The sequence below is a fragment of the Perna viridis genome, chromosome 6 (assembly GCF_037379345.1).
Source record: "Perna viridis isolate PV_CMFRI_1.1 ecotype Kerala chromosome 6, ASM3737934v1, whole genome shotgun sequence".
Taxonomy (NCBI): Eukaryota; Metazoa; Mollusca; class Bivalvia; order Mytilida; family Mytilidae; genus Perna; species Perna viridis.
Window position 1 is genome coordinate 35,640,899 of NC_142450.1, and position 22,324 is coordinate 35,663,222.

The following is a 22,324-nucleotide window of genomic DNA, read 5'->3' on the forward strand; positions in this document are numbered from 1 at the left end:
TTTTTAAAACCAGACTTAGCAGTTAAAATATTTTATTAACAGACTGTTAAGAATCTTAAAAACTGTTTCCTTTTTATTCAGCTGTTATCCACCACTTAATTTAAAAATCAAACTGTTGCTCGCTAAATAATAGGATTGGCTTAGCTATTTTATTTATACACACCTTAGTTTATCCTCCTGTTTCAGGTTATTGATTACTTAATTCCTGTCAAGTCATCTAGTAGTGATGGCATCTTTCAAAGGCAGCAGAAAAGGGAAAATTATTCCAAGAAAGAAACAACCATCGACCTCTGTTGTTAAGAACGATCCATTTCCATCATCATCTGTATACGAGTTTTCTTTTGTTCATCCATTTTGTGTTCAAAACAGACTCATAAACAGCTGGATTAATATTGGAGCTAGCTGTCTTCATATAATTGAATTTTCTTCTGAAGGAACAACTATATTAAATGAGGATAAAATAGCTTTGCCTGGAAGGATCACTGGTAATAGAATACTTGGCAAACCACTATGTATTGGATGCAGGAACAATTTCTATGTGTTTCAGTGTGCAACAGCTACCAATAAATACATTCAGTTTTTTAGTGTTGATGCTGAAACAAACACTGTGAAAGTGTTTGAGGACTCAACAAAATACTTTCCTAGGACTGTTGTGACAATTGCACCCATAGAATGTCATATCAGCCAAGACAGGGAAATTACTCTGTTGAGACTACCACAGGAAGTTCTAAGACCAAATTCGTACTCCAATATATTAATTGCCCTTAATATTTCAAATTCAGAAACTGATACGTGCACTGTTTTAAAGTCTGTGCTTCTAGACAGACAATTGACATGTGTTAAATTTTATCCAACAAAGCCACAGATGTTATTCTGTGTCCATATTGATAACATGGGCTTAAAATGTGTTCTTCAGAAATATGACATGACAAGTCAAAATTTGATGGATAGTGACAATCATTGTATTAATGTGTTAAATTCAAACAGAAATGGGTGTGTCGGTTCTCCAGACAACCAAGTTCTGTCACTCAACCAGACTACTCTCAACTTCAACAAAACAGCTGATTTGATTCTCTTTACTTGTTTTCCAAGTGAAAAAACATTTTTAGCAATGTATGCTTTTGATACAAGTACTTTGAAAATTTCCTTTTCTGTCCAAGTTAATGTTAATTTTAAGTATGACCAAAAAGTTCTTCTTTCAACAGAAGTGTCATTGTGCAATTCTAAGTTGAATGTTTATAAATCACAAAAATCAGAACACAGTATGAAAAAAATTGCAAGCATAGATTTCCCTGTTATAACAAATTTAAAGAGTATAGTGAGGACAAGAATTCTTCAGGATTTCACTGGAGATAGGTTAAAATATGTTATGGACTCTTTACCTGGACAACTGCAATCCTATCTTACTTATAATACTGACAACCCAATTTGAATGTATTTATGAACTACATGTATAGGTTCATAAAAAATTTAAAAATCACAAATTCAGTCCTAACATTAAAAGGTTTAGTGGAGCAAGTATTTTCTTTTAGTGTTGTGTAAAGTTTTTTTAATTGAAACAAGATTTAGAATGCAACTATTTGAAAACTTCTTAAAAGCTGAATATAATGCATAGTTTGTACATGTACCATACCTTCTATAAGCTTCAGTTTTTATGTTGTCTAAATATGCAATACATTTAATAATAGTTATGTCATTCTTTGGTATTAATTTGAGTTATCTGCCATCATTAATACAATTGTACAAGCTTTTTTTGTTACAAAGTATATCAAGATGTGTATCATTTCTTTTGTGTATGAAATTTATCTGTTTATGTACTAGGTATTTAAAAAATGTTTAGCAAACAAGTAAAGAAACACATACAAATGCTGCTCTTTCTTCTTTATTTGTTTCAAAATTTAATGGATCCCACCATTAGAAACAACTTCAATCGGTTCTTTCATTTAAATATATTTTACACCTTTTTTAAACATGTATAATGCACATTTGTTTTATAATACTTTGCTTAAAGGGTAAGCTTGGTTAAAGGGTGGGCTAAGTTGAAAATAATGATAAGTCTTTTTATCACAAAACTGAGATAAAAAAAAATGTTTTCTCAACAGTGCTGCTGATTTGGTTGACATGATTGGATTTAAACAAAGGATGTACATCTCTCAAGAATATCAAGAATTTTACATGTATAAGGTTAAGAAAAACCACTTTCAACAAAAAAAAAAAGATAAAGCTTTTCAAAAGGGTTACCCTTTTGGTCCCCTGTCTGACTTAATGCAAAAAGGGGTTACATTGATGTTTCTATTGGCAACTGCCCTTGATAAAACAAAGTAACCGGAAATTTTTAACAGATTTCAAATTTCAAGATAAAAAAAAACCTTAATCCAATTCAAACTGATTTATAAATGCTTATAGGTTTTGATCAGCTGATTTGTTGTAAATGCTCTATGAAGTAATACAATAGCTGAGTATTTGATGTAAAATGGTCAAATTCATCGTTGTTTCTCAAGTTAAAACAAGTGCACACTAACAAGTAACAAATATGGTGATTAAAATTTCTTCCCTTTTTTTTACATTTTTTTTTGACATAATAGTAAAAGCATAGTTGAGAAAGGACACTGAAATGCTACATATTGAAGCTCTTTTGACTGCTATGGCTGATATAAAAGTTCTATGCTGGTGGTGTCCAAGGGGTGCGTGGTTGGCTGAATCCTTTGGTACCATCTGGACCTTTAGGCTGGCGAATCACAACAACCCTCACACTAGTAACATCTTCTGTAACACTCTTCAACCTGCTAACAAGTCTCTCTGGTCGTCGACGATCACTAATGTAAAAGATTAAGCAAAAGATGATTGGAAATGTTGACAAAGGAATATAAGTTAGCAAACTTCTGAACAAATCATCAGATTGTTTTAAAACTGACTTTTAATGAAATATAAAATCATCAGTCAGTGATTCCATTAACGCAAAAGTATTTTTTTACCAAAGGGTCAACTTGAGGCAGGTAAACATGTAATGTCACATTTTGAAATTGGGTTCCAATGTTCATTCCCATAAGGAACCAATTAAATGTAGCATTTGGCACAACTCGGCTGATTACAGTAGCCTTCAGGAAACAAGTTAGATGTAATTGGCCGAGGTGAGCCTAATGCTAGAAATCAGTTTCATTCATCAAATATGGTGACTTTGTTGAACTTTTTGTTACAAAACCAAATAATTTGAATAAACAGACAAATCCAGAAAACAAGGATTGTCCCAACATTAGCAACAAGTCCGAAGGGGGCACTGCTAAAAAGGACCTTCAATAACTGCTGGTTAAGTGAATATTCTTGGCTATCATTCGATGAAACAACAAATTGATGCAGTGTAAATTTTGAACCATCAGTAAATGGTGTAATCCTTTTGGACTTCTAAAATTTGCAATGATCAGCGTAAGATCCACATCATTCTAATGGTAACCACAGGCTAGCAACAAGTAATAAAAATAGTCCAAGGCATCATGAAAAGTTGGACAAAATGAAGCCAAACGTTAAAGCAATGATTGGTACTGTAGCGAGGACATTGCTGACAGAAAATTTGAACAACTGATTGATCAACAAGTAAAAAAAGGATAAAATTTTAATTTGTTTATGAAATCAAAACTTTTAACCCAATTCATAAAAAGTGTGACCCTCCCAAAAAAAGACAGACCCCTCTAATTCAGCACCAGAGTCATAATGACCCTTTCATCTAAAAAAAAATTAAAAACACTGATCAGTAGATACAAGTGTTTTTGCAGACAAGGAAATGTACAGTTTTTACAATTTATAATACATACGTGATCTTGCGAAGGCTGCAAGCTGAATATTTTCCATTTCTCTGGTTCTGAACGACGACAAACTCAACTTCATCCCCTGGTTGTATCTCCACACCATCATGGACTTCTGTCATATGGAAAAATAATTTTTTCCCATCCTCTTTCTCATAGTTCAAGAAACCAAACTGGAAAAAAAAATTGAGAAAAAAATATTAGCACTAATAAAGTGGTAAAAGAACATGTGATAAAAGTAAATGCAAAAGAAAAAGCCTCTAACTTTTGTTTAATAATTTTTAAACAGAATTTAGGGTTCTGCCAAACTGGTCAATATATACAATTTAGAAAGTGACCAAAAGTTAGTAATGCTTTTAATTTTAACAATGTGAAACACCATGATAATTTGGTTCCATTGGTGAGGTGTTACACGTGTGTTCTTAACATGTTCAGAGAAATTATTCTAAAATAGTAAAATTTTATGACCAACTTACAAGGGTGTAGTAAATATGGTATAAAAAAAACAAAGGCCTACACAAATTTCTACCTCTAATAGAATCAAATTTGGATCGTTTTAGAAGCTTGCCTATAGATCCTCTTGCAAAGTTCGGTCAAGGGGTTTTTAGTGTAGTTGAGCGAAATTATAGACCTTTACAGGCGGCAGTGATGTCATGAGCTCTCTTGGATCTCTTGTGTAAGTCAGGTAAAAATGTACTTCTACATCCGAATAGGCAATAGCCTTGTTTTTTTTTGTCTCCTACTGCCAAGGCTCAGTCTATTGGCACATTTTTGGCAGTGGTTTAGATATTGACTTTATTTTTTGTACAGTATTTTATTGGAAAAAAATCTAACAAAGTGAACTCAAACAGATACAAGAGGCTCCCAGGAGCCTGAATCGCTCACCAAGTTAAATTTTTGCCTTTCAAGGGCAATAACTCTAACAAGAAGTTGTCCGACAATTTTGACTCCATGAAGACTTTGGTAGGACTTATCATGAGGATCATTTCATCAATCGAAAGTTTCATTCTATCTATTAAAGTTTTCAAGATATTGACTGAAAACTGCAAAAAACTTAATTTTTTGCCTTTCAAGGGCAATAACTCTTGTATGGCGTCGTCTGACAACTTTGATCCCTGGAGACTTTTGTAGGCCTTATAATCATTTCAGCAAATGAAAGTTTTATTCTATCTATCATAGTTTTCAAGATAGAGGCTGAAAACTATAAAAAAAGTCCTTTTTCACTTCTCAAGGGCAATAACCTTTACATGGAGTTGTTTGACAACTTTGAACCTTCAGATACTTTTGTAGGCCTTATAATAAGGATATTTCAGCAATTGAAAGATATTGGCAAAACCTAACGGTTTTGGAGATATGTGCAAAAAACTACTGTACAACCCCTATGTTCTATTTTTAGTAAAGGCTGCCATGTTTTTTAACCGATCAAAAATCCTAATTATCATTTTGTTAAGGATACCCTAAAAAATAAAAATACTAATTTTCATTGAATTCTCTACAGTAGCTTTTGAGAAGAAGATTTTTGAAAGTAATAACATCAAAAACAGCAAAAAATGTCCAAAAAGGGCAATAACTCCAACATGAGTCAACAGATATTCACCAAAATTTGACCACAGATAGATCTCATCATGCGAGATACTTTTATCCCCATGTCAGAATTTGGCTAAACCTAACGGTTTTGGAGATATATGCAAAAATCTGCTGTCTGACCCCTATGTTCTATTTTCAGTAACAGTGACCATGTATTTTAACCGATCAAAAATCCAAATGGTTATTTTGTGCAGGATACTCTAAGGAAGAGTCGTCATAAGTTTCATACAAATCTATACAGTAGTTTCGGAGGAGAAGATGTTTGAAGAAATTGTTAATGACGACAATGACAGACGCCAAGTGATGGCAATAGCTCACACGGCCTACGGCCAGGTGAGCTGAAAGTCCATGATCACTGTGGAAATATCTACTTGCACTGACCTGGCCCTTGACAGAATCCACCTTTGCTCTAACATATTTCCTGATAGCAGCAATATTCACTGCTCTTGTCCTGTTTGATATCTTATTCACAGCTACATTAAACTTGACACTATCGCCTTTCTGTAGAAAATCCCGTTTATCTGCTAAACTGGTGATACCATAAGGGTATTGTTCTGGCTCAATCTCCTCTGAAAACAGCAAAGCACTTAAGAGAGTCAAGTAAAACATGCCCTTGTCAATTAAAAAAATAAATTATAGAATAACTCATTCAATGATTTTCTTTCAATTACAAGTAAGATGTATCTTAATGTGAATGAATAACCAAGACCTTTGAATAACAACCAAACACACCATGTATTTGGTGAAGTTTAATACTTTTTGTTAGTTTTACAGCTAACTGAAAAAGACCAGTTCCAATTTCAATACTAATCTATGTAGGCTAGGGAGTAACTTAAATGGTTCTTTAGGTAGAAATCTGCCCTAAATTATACCAATGTGTCCTACTTAACTACTTCAGAACACCTGTGTGATCTTTTGGACACTGCCTTTTAAGTTTGAATAACTGTTTGAATTAAGATGATCTTAACCTAGGTGACCGTCTTTGCTTGTTTAGACAGTCAGTAGATTCTATTGGAGGTGTTAGCCAAATCCCTCCAACAGATCTACTGATTGTCTAAATAATCATAGATGGTTACGGGATCTTGTAACATTTTTGTACAATTTTGCTGATCTATATTATGGGGAAATGAATTTATCTTTGTATCAATCTACATTTCTTCAAAGTTTTTTTTTTTGGAAATCGTTCCAAATCTATTTCAGTCTTGGTGTCTAGGTCAAATGTACACACTGGCCAGTGGTGTGATTGAACTATCTTAGTCATGACATTCAGGTCAAACTGTTTGAAAGTGCTTTTTAAGTCTCAACTTTATTCTCATTGGTGGATGGATTTCCCTTCCCATTCAAATATTTATACCAATGGCAGACAGATTTTCTATGTATCATCCTCATTTGCATAATGCTGCTTTAATCATTTGGACGAATGGTTTTATCCAATCAACACAACGCAAAATTGTACAAAAAGAATTGACAGGTTGTAGTGTTGATTTAACTAATTAGAATGTCAAATTTCTTGAGCATACCATCATCTTTAAATGGTTGGACCAGTCCACTGTACTCCTCTTGGTCAGGATTTACAATTCTCATGGGTCTGATAACTCTTCCCTGTAACTGATTCTTATCACGCACAATATCCTACATAAAAAAAATAAGCAACCATGAGCAGTATGCACAATGTTATAACTAGAAAAGTTCATTTAGAAAATGTTAAAAAAATCACAATATGAGTACATTTGAAATTTTCTTCTACTTCTCAAGTAGATTAAGCCTTCCATAAACATAAAACAAAACATTGAACTGCTTTCATTATTTGTTGGCTTTAATATCAGCCTTCAAAGACAAGTAACCAAGTAATTGTTTTCATATTTATGAAATACTTCTACATGTAGTAGCCATTTCATACAAATTTCTGATATTATAGCCACTTTTTTAATACCCCCAAACTTCAGGAACGTAACTTTCCCCAGTATAAAATGTTCTCCAGTTAAATGGAAATCATTTTCATATTTTAACATATGATAACTCTCGATAAACTTTTCTAGACAGTACAATACATATGTATCCGAATATACACTGGATCGACATTTTATTTCTGTGCTGAGTATGTGGAATTATCTCTAAATTGGTGAGTTAATTTACGTTTTTACTAGGTCAATGTGAGATGACAAAGCAAAACAATTTAATCATGTTTTCCATCAAAGAATAATTTTATTTCTAGTTTAAATATGTAACAGAGATCTTAGATAGTGTATTTAGGATATTTTTCATTTATTTTATGATTTTTGTGTCGATAAATAAGACTCAACACATGTATAATTTTAGGTCACATGATACCGTACAAATGTGTTACACATGGTTTGTGACAATTTAGGCACTGGCTATGATTGCAAATATTTTGTACAATGATGTAACAAATACCATTTTTTACATGAAAATATTTGAATGAAACATTTTGTTTACCTGTGGATATGTATTGTATGTTTTGAATACCAGAACATTGCTAACTAAATTTGAGGTATTACAGTGTTCATGTACTACATACTATGCATGATTATGATATTTGGTACAAGTATTGAGTTTATAATAACAACATATTTTTACCGATTTATATAACTTTGGGCAAAGTTCTTATTATGCTTTATGTTTGTTGTAGTTAATCGTATCAACATACTGCATTGTGTCCCTGTATCGTCACAACTACAATATATTTCAATGTTATACTTACCTGTGTTACAACAATATGTTGATCATGAATAAAGATACACATTAACAATTAGCTGTTGATTTGCTAGCCAGTACACTACAGGTATCACCTAATTCATATGTACCTATATTTTAATACACACTTGTTCACTTTAGTAAACTAGCTTGCAATGTATACATATACACAGATGGAGGAAGCATGTTAGGCAGAAAACAGATATCTACTCACCGTAATTTGGTATGTATAATGCGCATTTAAGTATAGTGTGCAGTACGTTTTTAAAGGATCGATTGGCCAATTTTTTACCTTGATGCAGTATTTCCTACGAAAATGTGAAGGAAAGAAACTTATATTCAAACTAAAACATCATATAAAGATCTGTAGCTATATAAATTGATACAGGATGTATTAAATGGCTTATAAAACAACTGAAAGTCAGGAAAATCTGACATCTCTGGTTTTGATTGTAACACAAATTTTGCAATTTTCCTTTAAAAACATACTTCTAAGAAAGGAAATTGTATGAAACAATCAAAATAAGTACCAAATTATCAGCTGCAAAAGCATTTGATAAGACGGGTTTGACAAAAAACACTTTGTTACTTTTTGGTCTTTAGTTGTTTCATTTTAACATCTAACCATGTTTTATAAGAAGGAAATATTGTACAACCTTTGTTTGAAACATGTTATTAAGTCATTTGAACATGACTTGAAGAAAATATAACTAAAAATTCAATACTTAAAGATGTATTTGATGATTAAATAAAATTTCTTTCAGTAACATTTCACTTTCTGGTTTGTTTGTTTACATTTCAAAATGCTTTTTCTTGTACCAAAATCTTTTTTATTTTTTATTTTATGGCAAATTCTTATATATTGATGCATAAAACGAATCCCCATGTTCTTGAAATAATTTCTATGTAAAAATGTGCACATAATACACACCAAAGTACAGTGCAAAAACAGTTTCTACTATATTTAACCAGTAAGGAATATTTGAATTTGCATTTGCAACTAATCCTATAGACTTGTGTACAAAAATATGGCTTTCATCACTATACAATCATAGATTCTACATTTATCTTACATCACTGGGAATGGTCCCTTTTGGCAGTTTGTGTATATTTTCAGCACTATGTTTGGCACTCTTTCTACACAAAGTGTATTCAACTTCATCTCCAAGGTCAAGGTCATTGGGATCGCCATCGTATGAGCTGACGAAAATTTCACGAAATTAATAACAAATATTATTAAACATAACACTAAGTCAGTAATCAAGTCAAGTCAGTAAGCTTAAACTTGTTTTATATGAGTATAATTACAGCATAGAAATAAACACTCTTTGAATGCAATTGAAGATTACTTATTGAGAGGGTTTCACAGTCATGAAAGAGGTGAAATGAAACAAGTGTGTGTGAAGTTTGATACTGTTTAACTATTGGTGTATAGATTTTATTTCCAAAATCAGTATTGAAGTTTGACATTTAGTTTGACATATAAGAAAAAAAAAACCAATTCTTAATTATACAGTAAATACAAATTTAAGATTATAGTGTTACATTACATCACATAATCTTTCAAATTCTGTTTTTACTATATTTTCACAGGAATCAATAACTTCCATTGTTAACAGCACTTTGATAAACTATTTTTTTTCTACATATACTTCAGAATAACAATTTTAAAATGATCAACATCTACCCACTAACCTGAAGTGAAAGAAGACTTCCTTTTCATGGTCAGAGTTTTCAATGAACCCGTAATTATCTTTCAGTGTGGCAATAAAGCCCTGACATTTGTTGTTAAGGTTCCGCAGCACTACTCTTACATTGACAGCGGTCTTTGATTTGGTTGACTTTATTTCACCAACATTGAATTCCACCTGAAAGAACATTTGACAAATGTAAAGGTGTCCAGTGTTAAAATATGGATCAACAAACTAATATGTATTCTCAATGTCAAAAGATAAAGATTCTACCCATCTGTACTTGGTGACTACTCAATTCTTACAATGCAATTTTGAAACATTCATTTCTATCAACTCGAAGTCCACAACAAAACTCCTCATTAGAAACCAACTAAGTGTCACTGAATATGACAGAATACCATAGGGAACCACCATTTCTTGGTAGAAAACTTGTGTGTACCAGTAAAGTTCATACTAATACTACAGACTATTAAGTTCTCCAGGTAAACATTTCCCTGGCAATGTTTTTTTTTTAATCTAAGCATACTGTAATCTTGTGATGACATTCTAATCCACCCCACAATTGACATTAAGAAGGTAGACATAGGGTAAGGGACACAACTCTTGAAACATAATCATATCATATCCAATTTCACCAAAGCCTTTCATGCTTACCTTTGAAACAGGATGAAATCAGTATCAAGTCAGTTTGACACTTACATGAGATTGATCTAAAATGGTGAATACAAATGTTCCATCGAATTGTAAGAGTTGTGTCCCTTATCCTAGGTCTACCTCTTTAAGTGGATCCCATCAGGTATTTGTAACCAACATCTGTTGTACCTACCTTGTCACCATATCTCGGTTGACCTTTCAGATCAAGAATATCTTTTAAAGAGTATGAAATTTTCTCTATCTTCTCATGATAATCAAATATAATGGCTCCTGTGTCAGACTCCTTACTCTTTGCTAGAAGACAAAGAAAAATGGTACCAAGACTTTTAATTTATTATTTCCTACAAATGTCTATTAATAAGGCAAGTTTGTGACACAGAGGAAGCCACATAAGGAGCATGGTAAAATGGGTCTGTCAATCGAAAATGGTCAATTTTGTCCATTTCACCATTTCAGGCCATTTTTTGCAACATGTGGGGTTCAACAGGAGCAAAACAGGAACAAAAGCACATGCATCCCACAGCCTGTACCATGTGAAAGCCATTGAAGCCAAATAAGGTTCGTTACAGTCGCGAGGGGGTGGGGTGGGGAGGGGGTGTCAGGAGTCCCCTGAAGGGTCACTCGTGTGTAAAAAAATAAGGATTTTTTCTCAATTTTTTTGGCCTCTGCTTGGCCTAAAACTGGAAGTAGTTAATACAAGGGGTCGACATAGAAATGACTGTGACACACATCATTCTTATTTACATTCCAGGCGAAATAGAGCACTATAGATTAATTCTGCTCTGGCAAGAGGCCGAGAAATAAACCTTACTCCCTAAAAGATCTCACTGTTTGGGCAGTGGAAACTCATGACCTCTTCTTTCAACTCTGAAGTCAATATTTTTTACCAAACTCCATATCATTTTAAAGCACATTCACGGTGCTTGAAGATGGACACAAATTGTGCTTTTTTAAACTAGGATTAACACTACCAGAACCAATAAAGCAGAACCAGGGCCAATCCCGTATAGGCCCAGGCACAGCACAACAATGATAAACATACATGTAGACTCAATATAATTCATTATATTTGTCAAAATTTTGTTCACATACAGTAGTTCCTCAACAGTAATAGAAAATCCCTATAAGAACTTTATAAACTGAAAACAGATAATTGGAAATTACTCATTCAACACCTTCAAGGACTATCCAATTTGAATGTGACAAACTAGGTATATTCTGTAATCTAACAGTTACCTGGGCTTTTGTGTGCTGATGGTTCCTTGTCTATAGTGCCTATATACTTCTCTGGATGTATGACCAGAAACGATACACTTCCTTTAGATAGAAATTTGATTCTGATGGCCATAAGTTTGTTACCAGCTGATGCTGAGGGGTCCTGAAATAGATTTGATCACAGTTGGAATAATAAGAAGACAATATCGGTTTTACATCAGCCCATTGGACTAATGAGTAGGAAGTATTGCTTACTCATTATATTGATTTAAATTCTATGCTAAATTAAATATTCACTTTCTTAAAACTACTAAGTATATACACAATGCCTGTCATTGTGACCAATATATGTTCTTGGTCTAATACCGGTAGATAGATCATTATCCACACTACATTCATAAATAATTCAGCTTAAAGTTTAAAGTATTTGGTTCTATGATAATCTAATTTGATGCATTCAATGATTTGCTGTCAAAATGTGCAGATCTAAGTTCCATACCTGGGTTGCAGTAAACTCCACTTCCTCCTGAGTTTTGATTTCTTTTTTGGGGTCTAACAATTCACTGAAGTGAAAGAACATTCTAGACTCTCTCTCTGTACACTGAATAAACCCGTATCCATCCTTGAGGTTAGCAATTATACCCTTAAATAGAAAATTGACTTAATATAACAGCAGTTTATTCTGTTTCTTTAAAAGAAAGTGATTCATTTATGTTAATGAAAGCTGGTGTGTTTTGTTTCTTTATTCATCATTTTTAAATAAAATTACTACAATGTACTTCTGAAAATCTGAGGCCTCGTTACAGTTTTCGTTTGCTTCTATTGTGTATTTAAGGTAAAGAAACAATATGAGAACAACAGGGGCAAATAAATTATTGCACTTTATCAAACTTTCTAACACCAACAGCAACAAATCATTATATATATGTTCTAACTTTTTTGCAATGAGTTAAAATAACTAAATCCTTCAACCAGGCTGATTTTATCTGAATCCTTCAACTAGACCGATTTTATCTGAATACTTTAACCAGACCAATTTTATCTGAATCCTTCAACTAGACCGATTTTATCTGAATACTTTAACCAGACCAATTTTATCTGAATCCTTCAACCAGACCAATTTTATGAACATCCTAATCAAGAAATAGTTATCATTTTGGTACACAAAAAAAAAAATCACTCACAGTTTCTCTTTGTTCATTATTAGCAGAAAATGATTCCTCCAGAAGTTTGATGTTAGTGGCTCTCTGAAGTTTATCTCTACGATCAGTGGCTATGTTACATTCTACAATATCACCAGGCAGTAAGGTGTAGTCACCCTGTTGGTCCTTGTCACCAAAAGGAATTTCAACATGTCTGAAACAAAATAGGAAAGGTTAAATGTGGCTTCACATAGAGAATCTAAACGAAAAGTAGTCTCATGCAAAATGGAAAGCATCAAATTTTCATACAAAAATCCAGGCAAAGTATCTAGAGGGAAACTTGACTTTCCTTATTTTATTTTGTATTTAGACGTCCTTTTCCAACAATAGATATTTTGTTTGCTTTTTCTTTTTGGGCAAATAAGAGCTTACCTGTAACTGAGAGTCCAACTCAATATTGAAGGCTTCATCTTGACTGTTTGTGTTGTAAACCACAATTCTACAGCCAGAATTTGATGTCTTATGAGATTTACCCTACATCATTTTCATTTTATAGTAAAAATTTATTCATATTCACTAAACAAATTATGTTTACCTACCCTTTAGCAGTTTCATAAGAGATTCTGCCCCCAAGAGGATCACTCTGCCTTCGGCTACTCTTCAGTGTTCTTTGCACAACCCCTTTGATTTTATTTACACTTATATCTTCAAATATCACAGTTCCAACAGGCAGGCCTTGAATGTTCACTGCAACCTCTTTCGTCTGAAATTACGAAATAAAAATAGAATTACAACACAACTGTATTCTTTACATAACTAACATATTGTTTTCTCTAAAAGAAATTATTTTTTTACCTAATTTTCTTCGTATGAATGAGTAGAGAGTATCAATTTCATTTTGCTACATTATTTCAATATAAGAAATTTGATAGAAAACTAGTTCTTAATCCAACCAAATACAAAAAACAAAATCTTCAAACATGCAGATTTAAAAACCTAACAATTAATTACATTTCTAGTTTGAATATCAAAGTCGACATCATCTCCTAGATTCAGTTTATTAATATCTCCCTTAAATTCACTGTAATGGAAAAAAATCTCCTTGACCACATCAGCTCGTTCAATAAACCCAAATGAATCCTTCAAAGAACAGACTACTCCCTCAACTCGACAGCTAACAGGTTCTATCTGTCGGGCTTGGAGGTTTCCATTCCTGTAAATAAAACAAAATAATACAATATTTATTTGTAGGTTAATTTTCAAAATTTACTCTTTAGGTTAGTTTATTCTCCCATGATATTATAGATGTAAAATAACAAATGTCTAGAGCAAAATCAGCAGTCAACTTATCAAAATAAAAATGACTTGAAAATGTCTCTGTTTTTCTGCTAATGAATCATGAAATAACTTAAAAGAATGTACTATGAAAACTGTCAGAAAAGCTTATTACTTTAAAGGATAATCCCTTCTTCTTCCCTCCATAGAAACTATATGGACAAAAAAAAAAAACAACATATAAAACAGGAAGTTGATGTTGCTCAAATCTGAAATCAAATCCCAAAATATGGCATACTGTGAAAATATCAAGTGGCTGTGATAAAAGTTGCAGAGAAAATAGACAAATGGATGCAATGATCACTGTATAACTTCTGCTTTCAAAGAAGGGTTCTAAAAAAATACTACTTTTAAACTATTAATATGTATTAAATTTACAAATATGAAATGGACACACACCTCTTATCAGTTGCAATATAGAAAGTAACTTGATCTTGAGCTTTTGGTTTGAAGTTCTTATCAATAACATCATCAAGTCCGTACGGTAAAAAAAATACTTCTCCATTATGTTGGTATGTTACTCTCCCAAGGCTGTTGTCTTCAGTATAACCCTTAAAAATATGAAATGAATATCATTCTCAACTTTACTCCTGATTTCAGTTTTTATAGAGGCTGAGCCAAACCAGCCATCTCACTCTGTCAATGACTAAATGTCAGAATAACAGCACAAAAATAATGTTAAATGACCTTACTATTTTGATAAAGTCCTTAATGTTACCTTTTCAACTGCTGTGTATTTATTAAGGCTCAGGCTGTTGATATTTTAAAGATTCCTTAAAATAAAAGCAGGAATATTCTCACAATGAAATATTGGTAGATAACTGCAATTTGTATTTCAAAAGTACTCAAGTGCAATATTTATACCAAAGAAAATATTATGGTATTATTAGTAGTGATTTTCACATGGGCTTAGTCATAGGTCCAAGGCTGGTCACATTCATCTGAGGCAACTCCAAAAGCCAATGTGATGAGTCGAGGACATATAATTCAGCATATACAAAAATCACTCCATAATGATACCTTTTATTAACACCAGGGTTTTTTTTTTATTTTATGTAAACTAAACTGTCTTAGCCATTTGAAAAAAATGTACAGATTATTAAATTACCTTGACACATATCCTATAAATCTACCTATGTTTGTCATGAGAGTAAGGTTCCCACTGTTGTCATGCAGACTTTTTATAACCTCCAAAGTCACCCTTCATGTATACAGATTTCATTACATGCAGATCATAATGGGTGAGGTGAAAGGTCAATCATTTGCATCATATCATGCAAGGATTCACAAGTAATTTACAAAGATTTTAACTTCAGTGGTCTTGACTGGGTTTCATCCACTAATGTACTAAAATTACACATTCAAACAATTCTATGTGAAAATTGTGAAGTAAACATCACGTTTACATTTGCAACACTTACTAATAATTCCCTTCAGGTAAATTCCTGAATGCTCCAAATGATTCACATGACAATCAAGTCAAAAATTCTGATTGAAACCAGACCAATACAGAAAGCATTCGATATTGGTTTACTTTTTTTTATATTTGCCAGGTTTAGGATTTTATTTTGTAAATACAGTTAATAAGGCCAAGAAAAAATGTCTTTGTAAGGTTATATTCTTTAAATGAATAGGGTAGGTAGGTCAGTATTTTCATTTTATTTTTTTTCAGCACAGGTTCACCTTTACTTCAACCAATCATTAGTCTTTGAGTGTCTTTTTGTCATGCACATGTCAATAACATCTTTGTATGGTTGGCATGCTGCTGACTGACTTCTGTTTATGACTGGGTCAACCATACACATTGAAGAACATGAAAATATTGTGTTGTTTCAAATACAGGAAGGACTTTGATAAAATGTACTTTTGTTTTTTCATCTGAAATTACCAATTTTTATTTTCTGCTTTTTAGTTAGCAGGTAAAAAGACTTAGGGCTGAGGCAAAAAAAATTGGGTCGATTAGGTAACTGTAACCAGAAATATTTTTTTTCTTGGCCTATTAAAGAAAAAGGTATTAAAGATAATATTATTGAATTAATTAATAATACCTAATATTCATGCAATAATCTTTTAATTGTAGAGTGAAATGCAACATTTTGTGTAAAGTATTTTTTATTGGATGATATTGAAGTTATATTTAATTTCCAGTTGGTAAACATGACATAAAATAATGACAGAGTAAATTAACAGAAACCAAAGACAACCCATAAGTTACATGTATATGGAGAATAATTCTCAGCAGATGTATCAAATAAAAAAGACTTATTTTCAGATTAAATAAACACTATATTTTAAAATCCTTACATTTTTGTTCTTGGTTGGCTTGGCTTCTTGTGCAATAGATCCTTTGTATTTCTCTTCACTAAGTACTTCGTAAGGTGTGTTTCCAGAGTTCAACAGAACAATAGAGCTTGCAATTGGTTTACCAGTTCTTCTATCATATGTCATTTGGAACTCAACTGGATCTAGAATATAGCCATTTTTTATCAACCAAGTTAACAGGACAAGATGATTTACCAGGTATATGAATTGCCATACCTTATCTCTATGTAAAAGCATGTTAAATTGACTTCCAGTTTGTCATATCATAGATATCTTATTACTTTGACCAAATCAGAATAGAACACCCATAGTAGGACTCAAAAAAGATTTTTTTATCACATTTAGGGTAACAATATCTATTAGTTCTAGATTAAAATATAAAGTACACAACAATGCTTCGTATCATTTTTTTTTTAATTTTGAAGAGTTCTCCAAAATGCTAAATTAAATGAGTAATAATTAAAATACAAGTCAAAATGTTTCTTTTGAATTTTTTTTTACATTTATGAAATACCTTTGCAAATCAACCATCATTGAATGCACACAAGACCAGAACACCTTACCTCCTATTTTAACAAGGTTAATGTCATCTCCATATTCACTGTAGTGAAAGAAAAGTCTAGACTCTCTTTCAGCACACTGGATAAAACCATAGGAATGCTACAAAACAGTGCTTGTCATGAAAAACTGATACATGTATTTTAATAAATTGCTCTATCACAAATCATCAAAGGAAAGTTCAAGTGAAAAAGGTCAAAATAATAGCAAACTTAGCTTGTTCATTGCCATTCATTTATTTACCATATAGAAAGCATAGTACCATCCTACATGTAAATAATGTTAGAATAAAGATTTTACCATAAAAAAATCTTCCAGTGTCACTGAATTCAGATGATGTGGAGATTGAAGAATTCAGGTTTGTTGCATAAATATTAAAAAATATTGTGCCAAGTCCAAATTATGTAAATTATATAAGTAAACATTATGAAAGGCACATACATGTATTTCCCAATGCTATGGTTCTAGTTGATGTAACCTGTATGTTGAAATGTTTGCTCTAGGTAATATTATGCGTTCTTATAGTAACTTACAATCAGCAAAATTTTGCTGGCATATACTTACAAGCAATATCATTATAAGTTACACAATTATCCAGCTATCTTGAAAATTGAAAATTTTAATCCTGAATTTGAATTACTAACCAATAATTTCTCTATAAATCCAGTTTCCCTAACAGATCCATTGTTATTGATTATAACTGGTGCTGAAGATCTCTGAAAGGACACAATTGCAGGATCTTGTGTGGACGGCTGGAAATTCTGCAAGTAAATATCAAACTGAGGTTTGTTAAATGAAAAAAATTCCCTTTTTTTTTTAAGAGAAAGGCACAAAAGTCATGAACAATGTACATAAACTGAAATGATTGCATTAGAATACCCACATCAGTTTTCTGATTATTTATTAAACATAAATATAGGAACATACAATATGATAAGTGAATGCAAGAGCATCACAAGACACATCATCTTGTGAAAACTTATTGATTAACCAACTGGTCAAGTTTCAAACTACAACTCTTTTCTTTTGTTAAGTATGGATTTCTATGTTTACTAGGTAGTTCTGTTATAAAATATACATCTGCTCATTACCTTCCACTGAGGACTGTTCAACTTTTTAACAGCTGACATTGTTGTTGCTTCCTTGGGAGTGACCAAGTCCTCAGAACTGCAGACTGTGCAGAGTTTAGTTCTTAATGGGCTCTAGTTGTTACCTTGCTTTATTTCTTTTACAGTTTTTCGATGCTGAGTGGAACTACATCTATTGTATTAGCTGAAAAGCATTCAGAAAACAGAAAAATGTCATTGCTCGTGTCAAAAATGCCAGTAAGTGTGGGTACAGAGTTATGAAACTAGTCTGATGAATCGGTCATAATTACGCCTGGTAATTTATTAGAAATATATACTGGTATTTAGAATTACAACCAGAAGTTGTTACTTTTTAATCTGGTTACAATTAGCCATTTAGGTCACAATTTAAATTATTCTAGTTTGCAACATTTCGTAATTGGGCAAAAATTTGCATAGTATAAAGGATCAACAACTCTGGAATGCTCGATGTGATAGTGTTTTACAAGTAAAGAGTTTTGTAAATGTGTCTTCTAAAGTTTTGTTTATATATTTCAATGGTTTTCAAGTTGTGTACTCAAATTAGGATAAAGCCCTGAGGGATGTTTTTTTTATAACATTGTCATAGTCATTCATAAATGGATAACAGCATGGATTAATTATATTTGATCGCTGGTATGATCAGGCTTTGTTACCAAGGACATGTGATAGCAGTTTATCCAAAATTAGGATCATATTGTAATCAAATTATTTTAAAATGTTCGGGTTTAAGCTCAGGTTGGGGAATCAATGGGTTTTGAAAGTTCAAAGGTCTACAAAAACAAATCTTGAACTGTAAATAATTAACATGATTGAAATAGATCTTTATCAAATAAACAATTATGTGTATTTGTAAAACTTGAAGACAACACTACAATCTAATGAAGTGCATTGCTGATTAACACTTTTCTTGAAAAATCAATACCTAAGCCATGGCTGACGACTTGTTAAAAAAATTAATTGACTTATAGTAAAAAAAATACAGTATTACATTAAGGTATTCTTCTGCACTTTTCATCAAAAAACTATTTTTAAATAGTAACCATAATATTTAAAATTGTACCAATCCTCCTGCTTAGCCTCCTCTTCCCCATGCCAGGGATGGTTCAAAGACTCATTCTTTTATTAAGTCAGTGCAGTGTAATTGTCTATTAATATACGTAAATGTACATGTATAAGTTACAAATACACTGCATGTCCTCTTATTTATGTATGTATAATAAGCAAATTTTAAATATCTCTTCCAGCAATGACACTAAGAATCCCTCGGTACATATACTTAATCATTGTAATACAGTTCTGCAACTATCCTATTGGGATTAACCCTTTGAGTGCCAAGGCTTTTCCTTTACTTTGCCAAGGAAGAATTTGAAGATTCTAATTCAACTGTCCTGCTTATGACGTCGACAATAACTTAACGTCACAAGAAAGGGCACAAGGGCAGGGTGATAGAAAGCAGAAAGAAATAGACATAAAATATTCATCATTTGGATGTTTTTGAATATATATTATACTGTCAAGTTGTCAACTTAGAATATATATGCATTGACATTACTTACATACATAAAAATGTACCTAAAAATAGGAAAGAAAAAAAAAACTAAAAAAGAAAAGATAAAAAGAATATAATTTGACATTTCACAAGAAGTGTTTTCAACTTGTCGATTTTCTAAATAAATTTTATTTACCACATTAAACCTTTTAAATACTTAAACCTACAGTTAGAACACAAAAAGATTTCACAAGCTGCTATATTTACAATGATATTTATTTGAAAAGGATATAAGGTATTAAAACATCTAAGAAGAAGTAAGTTGAATTTCATATCATAAGTACAGTTTAAAAAACAAATAGAAGTAAAAATGTTCGTACTTTAAAGACAAACAACCTAATTATTTTATTACAAATCCTGTGAGAGAGTTTACTCATTCCTTTCATGTATACAAACTAATAGGACTATGCATGAAATGACACCTTCTGCATTCCAAAGCTTGAAAAATTGGAGCAGTTTCTTTTTCTTACTATGTGATGTAGCTTGCAATGTTGTGTTTGGTTAAATGGTTTATGTTAGCAGTTATAAAGTTAATAATTTAATCTTGACATAGTAACATGTATTGATTTTATATTTTACTTCGTGTTAGCGGGAGGGGATGAATTTTGCATAGTACAATTCTCTCAGAATCTTGTTCTTGATCTTGAACTTTATGAATTAAGCTTATTATTTGGGACATTGAAAGGAATCCTAAAAAAATTTGTAAAAATAAATAACCTTCATGCCAATGTTCTCTTTTCCCTAATTAGTGAATACTTGAAGCTAGTAAATGTGAGAAAATTAATTTTCATTTTCGTGTTCAACTGACAAAATGTTCCATGCAATCGATGACAACTTTGAGTGAAATCATTGTACAATATTTGCGATTTTATCAATAATAAATACATGTATATAATGTATCGTTGAAATTATATGTTTATACAGTTTAAAATTTATCATTATTTTTTTCTCTTTTGCTTTTTTTTTCAGGGGTTGAAATTTTTTTTGGAAGACCTGAGCCCTGGACTTTTTCATCTTTTGTACACTAAGTCCGAACAATTTTTAGTCAAGTCCCAATCATAACATATATAAATGCAATTTTGTTATCTGATATTTTTATGTATATTTCCATGTTTGCAGAGAAGAAGACACATTGTCAATTGATTACGTCTCCCGGTCTGATGCCTTGTTATCAGCTTTCCATTTCTGCATTTTTTCAAGCTTGAAATTATAACTGAGCAACAATATTTTCCTCAAAAGTTATCTACACATGTTGATCTTTATCATTCCAGCGCTTGATCAAGCGCATGTGTGATTCAGACTTGAGAATGACTAATCAACAGATCGATCTAGTGAATACCCATTCTAAAAATAAAGTTTTAAGTATTTACAGGTCAGGGAATAGATCGAGAAACATGGTCCAAATAATGACAACAAAATCTTTCAAAAAATGGGTTTCTATTTTTTTAGATTTGCCATGCCCGATGGATTATTTCATTGAAAAATGGCAAGTCCAAGTTTCATTTTTTTTTAATCCCAGGTGTGGGGCTTTAAGAATTTTCAACCCCTATTTTTGGTATTTTTTTTACATGTTTTTCTATTTTTTCTTCTATGAAGAATACATTGCACTGAAGGTAAAAATAAAATGTGAATATTTGATCAATAGATAATGACGAGAAGAAATTAGAACAATATTTGCAAGGAATTATTTTGGTGTTGTTTTAATATGTATAGTCTACCTGGTAAAGCACCCCAGACATCATCACGTTCAGAACTGTGATGTCAATGACACTATTGCAGAACAATCGACTTGGTGAATGTGCTAAGCCTATATATAGGCTCTTGGCAAAATATAGGAGTATGAAAAGCCTATTTATAGACTCTTTGACATAGTAAGGGTTAATGTGGTATTAAACTCTTCATTTATCAAATTGTAGAATTTGTGACATCACATTATTTTCAATTAACCTTTTCATTAATATTAAAGTTTTTAAATCCCTAATATTCTAATAGCTACAAAATAATTGGCATGATATTCAACTTGGCATCAGCATGTGATGGAACTGGTGGAAATTGAACAAAAGCCAAAGCCAAGCCCAATGTTGGAATGTAAAAGGGTATCTAACTGAAAATAATATGAACCCAAAACAAAATTAAAATGAATGGATTTCATTAAGTTTTATAATAAACATTCTAAAATTATAAATTATTAATTGTAACGACCGAAAATGAAGTCTAACCGTCATTTTGAATTGAAATCTGCGTAACAGTTTTTTGTTCGTCATCACCACTTTACGAAGACAGAAACTGAAGAGAATTTAGAAGCGATGGGACGTATTCCTTTCTTGAACATGGCAGATATATATTTTTTTCATGAATCGATGACTTATTGTATCATTTGAAACTATGAGGATGATGTTCTGAATAATATTTTACCCCAGTTCTTGCACAGCACTGCAGCGAAGCCGCCATCAAACTCTCAAACTCATTAACAGTTTCCCCGAACAGTTATAAATGATTTTAAGTTATTTTGTTCAGTGTCTTAAGAAATAACGATTTTCATATCATTTTATGTAATAAATATGTTGGTATATTACTTATTAATAAAATATAAACAAATAATTATGTTCGTTTTGAGAGTTTGCTCACATTTTGTGACGTCATC

At 31.9% G+C, this 22,324-nt stretch overlaps 3 protein-coding genes across 5 annotated transcripts in view; 1 reads left to right on the forward strand and 2 right to left on the reverse strand.

The window, feature by feature from the left end:
* LOC148614735 (protein arginine N-methyltransferase 3-like) overlaps positions 1-289 on the reverse strand; it is a 15,372-nt gene extending 15,083 nt beyond the window's left edge. The window contains exon 1 of the mRNA XM_088589047.1: positions 164-289. The gene's annotated coding sequence lies outside the window, so the exon portion shown is untranslated. The remainder of the gene's footprint in view (positions 1-163) is intronic.
* On the forward strand, positions 227-1,866 carry LOC148614736 (uncharacterized). Its single transcript, XM_088589048.1, has one exon. The coding sequence runs from the start codon at positions 227-229 to the stop codon at positions 1,430-1,432; it is 1,206 nt and encodes a 401-aa protein (XP_088445174.1). The 3' UTR covers positions 1,433-1,866.
* LOC148614737 (cold shock domain-containing protein E1-like) lies at positions 1,867-22,146 on the reverse strand. Of its 3 annotated transcripts, none has more exons than XM_088589044.1 (19): positions 22,096-22,146; positions 19,192-19,276; positions 18,114-18,294; positions 17,667-17,783; positions 17,028-17,124; positions 16,447-16,607; positions 14,542-14,693; positions 13,819-14,020; positions 13,407-13,570; positions 12,850-13,021; positions 12,165-12,308; positions 11,687-11,828; positions 10,623-10,744; positions 9,798-9,970; positions 9,176-9,302; positions 6,908-7,019; positions 5,769-5,956; positions 3,810-3,973; positions 1,867-2,816 (listed from the first exon to the last, which is right to left on the reverse strand). In XM_088589044.1, the coding sequence occupies exons 3-19, from the start codon at positions 18,150-18,152 to the stop codon at positions 2,663-2,665; spliced, it is 2,430 nt and encodes an 809-aa protein (XP_088445170.1). In that variant the 5' UTR covers positions 18,153-18,294; positions 19,192-19,276; positions 22,096-22,146; the 3' UTR covers positions 1,867-2,662. The 3 variants fall into 3 exon arrangements, with proteins under 3 accessions (XP_088445170.1, XP_088445171.1, XP_088445168.1); XM_088589045.1 differs by having other exon boundaries at positions 19,172-19,276; XM_088589042.1 differs by lacking the exon at positions 19,192-19,276.
* Positions 22,147-22,324: the final 178 nt, after the last annotated feature.

Excerpts from the sequence above, each read along its gene's own strand:
- LOC148614736 (XM_088589048.1), top strand. The coding sequence starts at position 227 with ATGGCATCTTTCAAAGGCAGCAGAAAAGGGAAAATTATTCCAAGAAAG.
- LOC148614737 (XM_088589042.1), bottom strand. The coding sequence starts at position 18,152 with ATGTCAGCTGTTAAAAAGTTGAACAGTCCTCAGTGGAAG. Across the intron at positions 13,571-13,818 it reads TTGATATTCAAACTAGAAAT|ACGAAAGAGGTTGCAGTGAA; the intron begins GTAATTAATTGT and ends TCGTAATTTCAG. Across the intron at positions 7,020-9,175 it reads AAGGGACCATTCCCAGTGAT|GATATTGTGCGTGATAAGAA; the intron begins GTAAGATAAATG and ends TTTTTTATGTAG.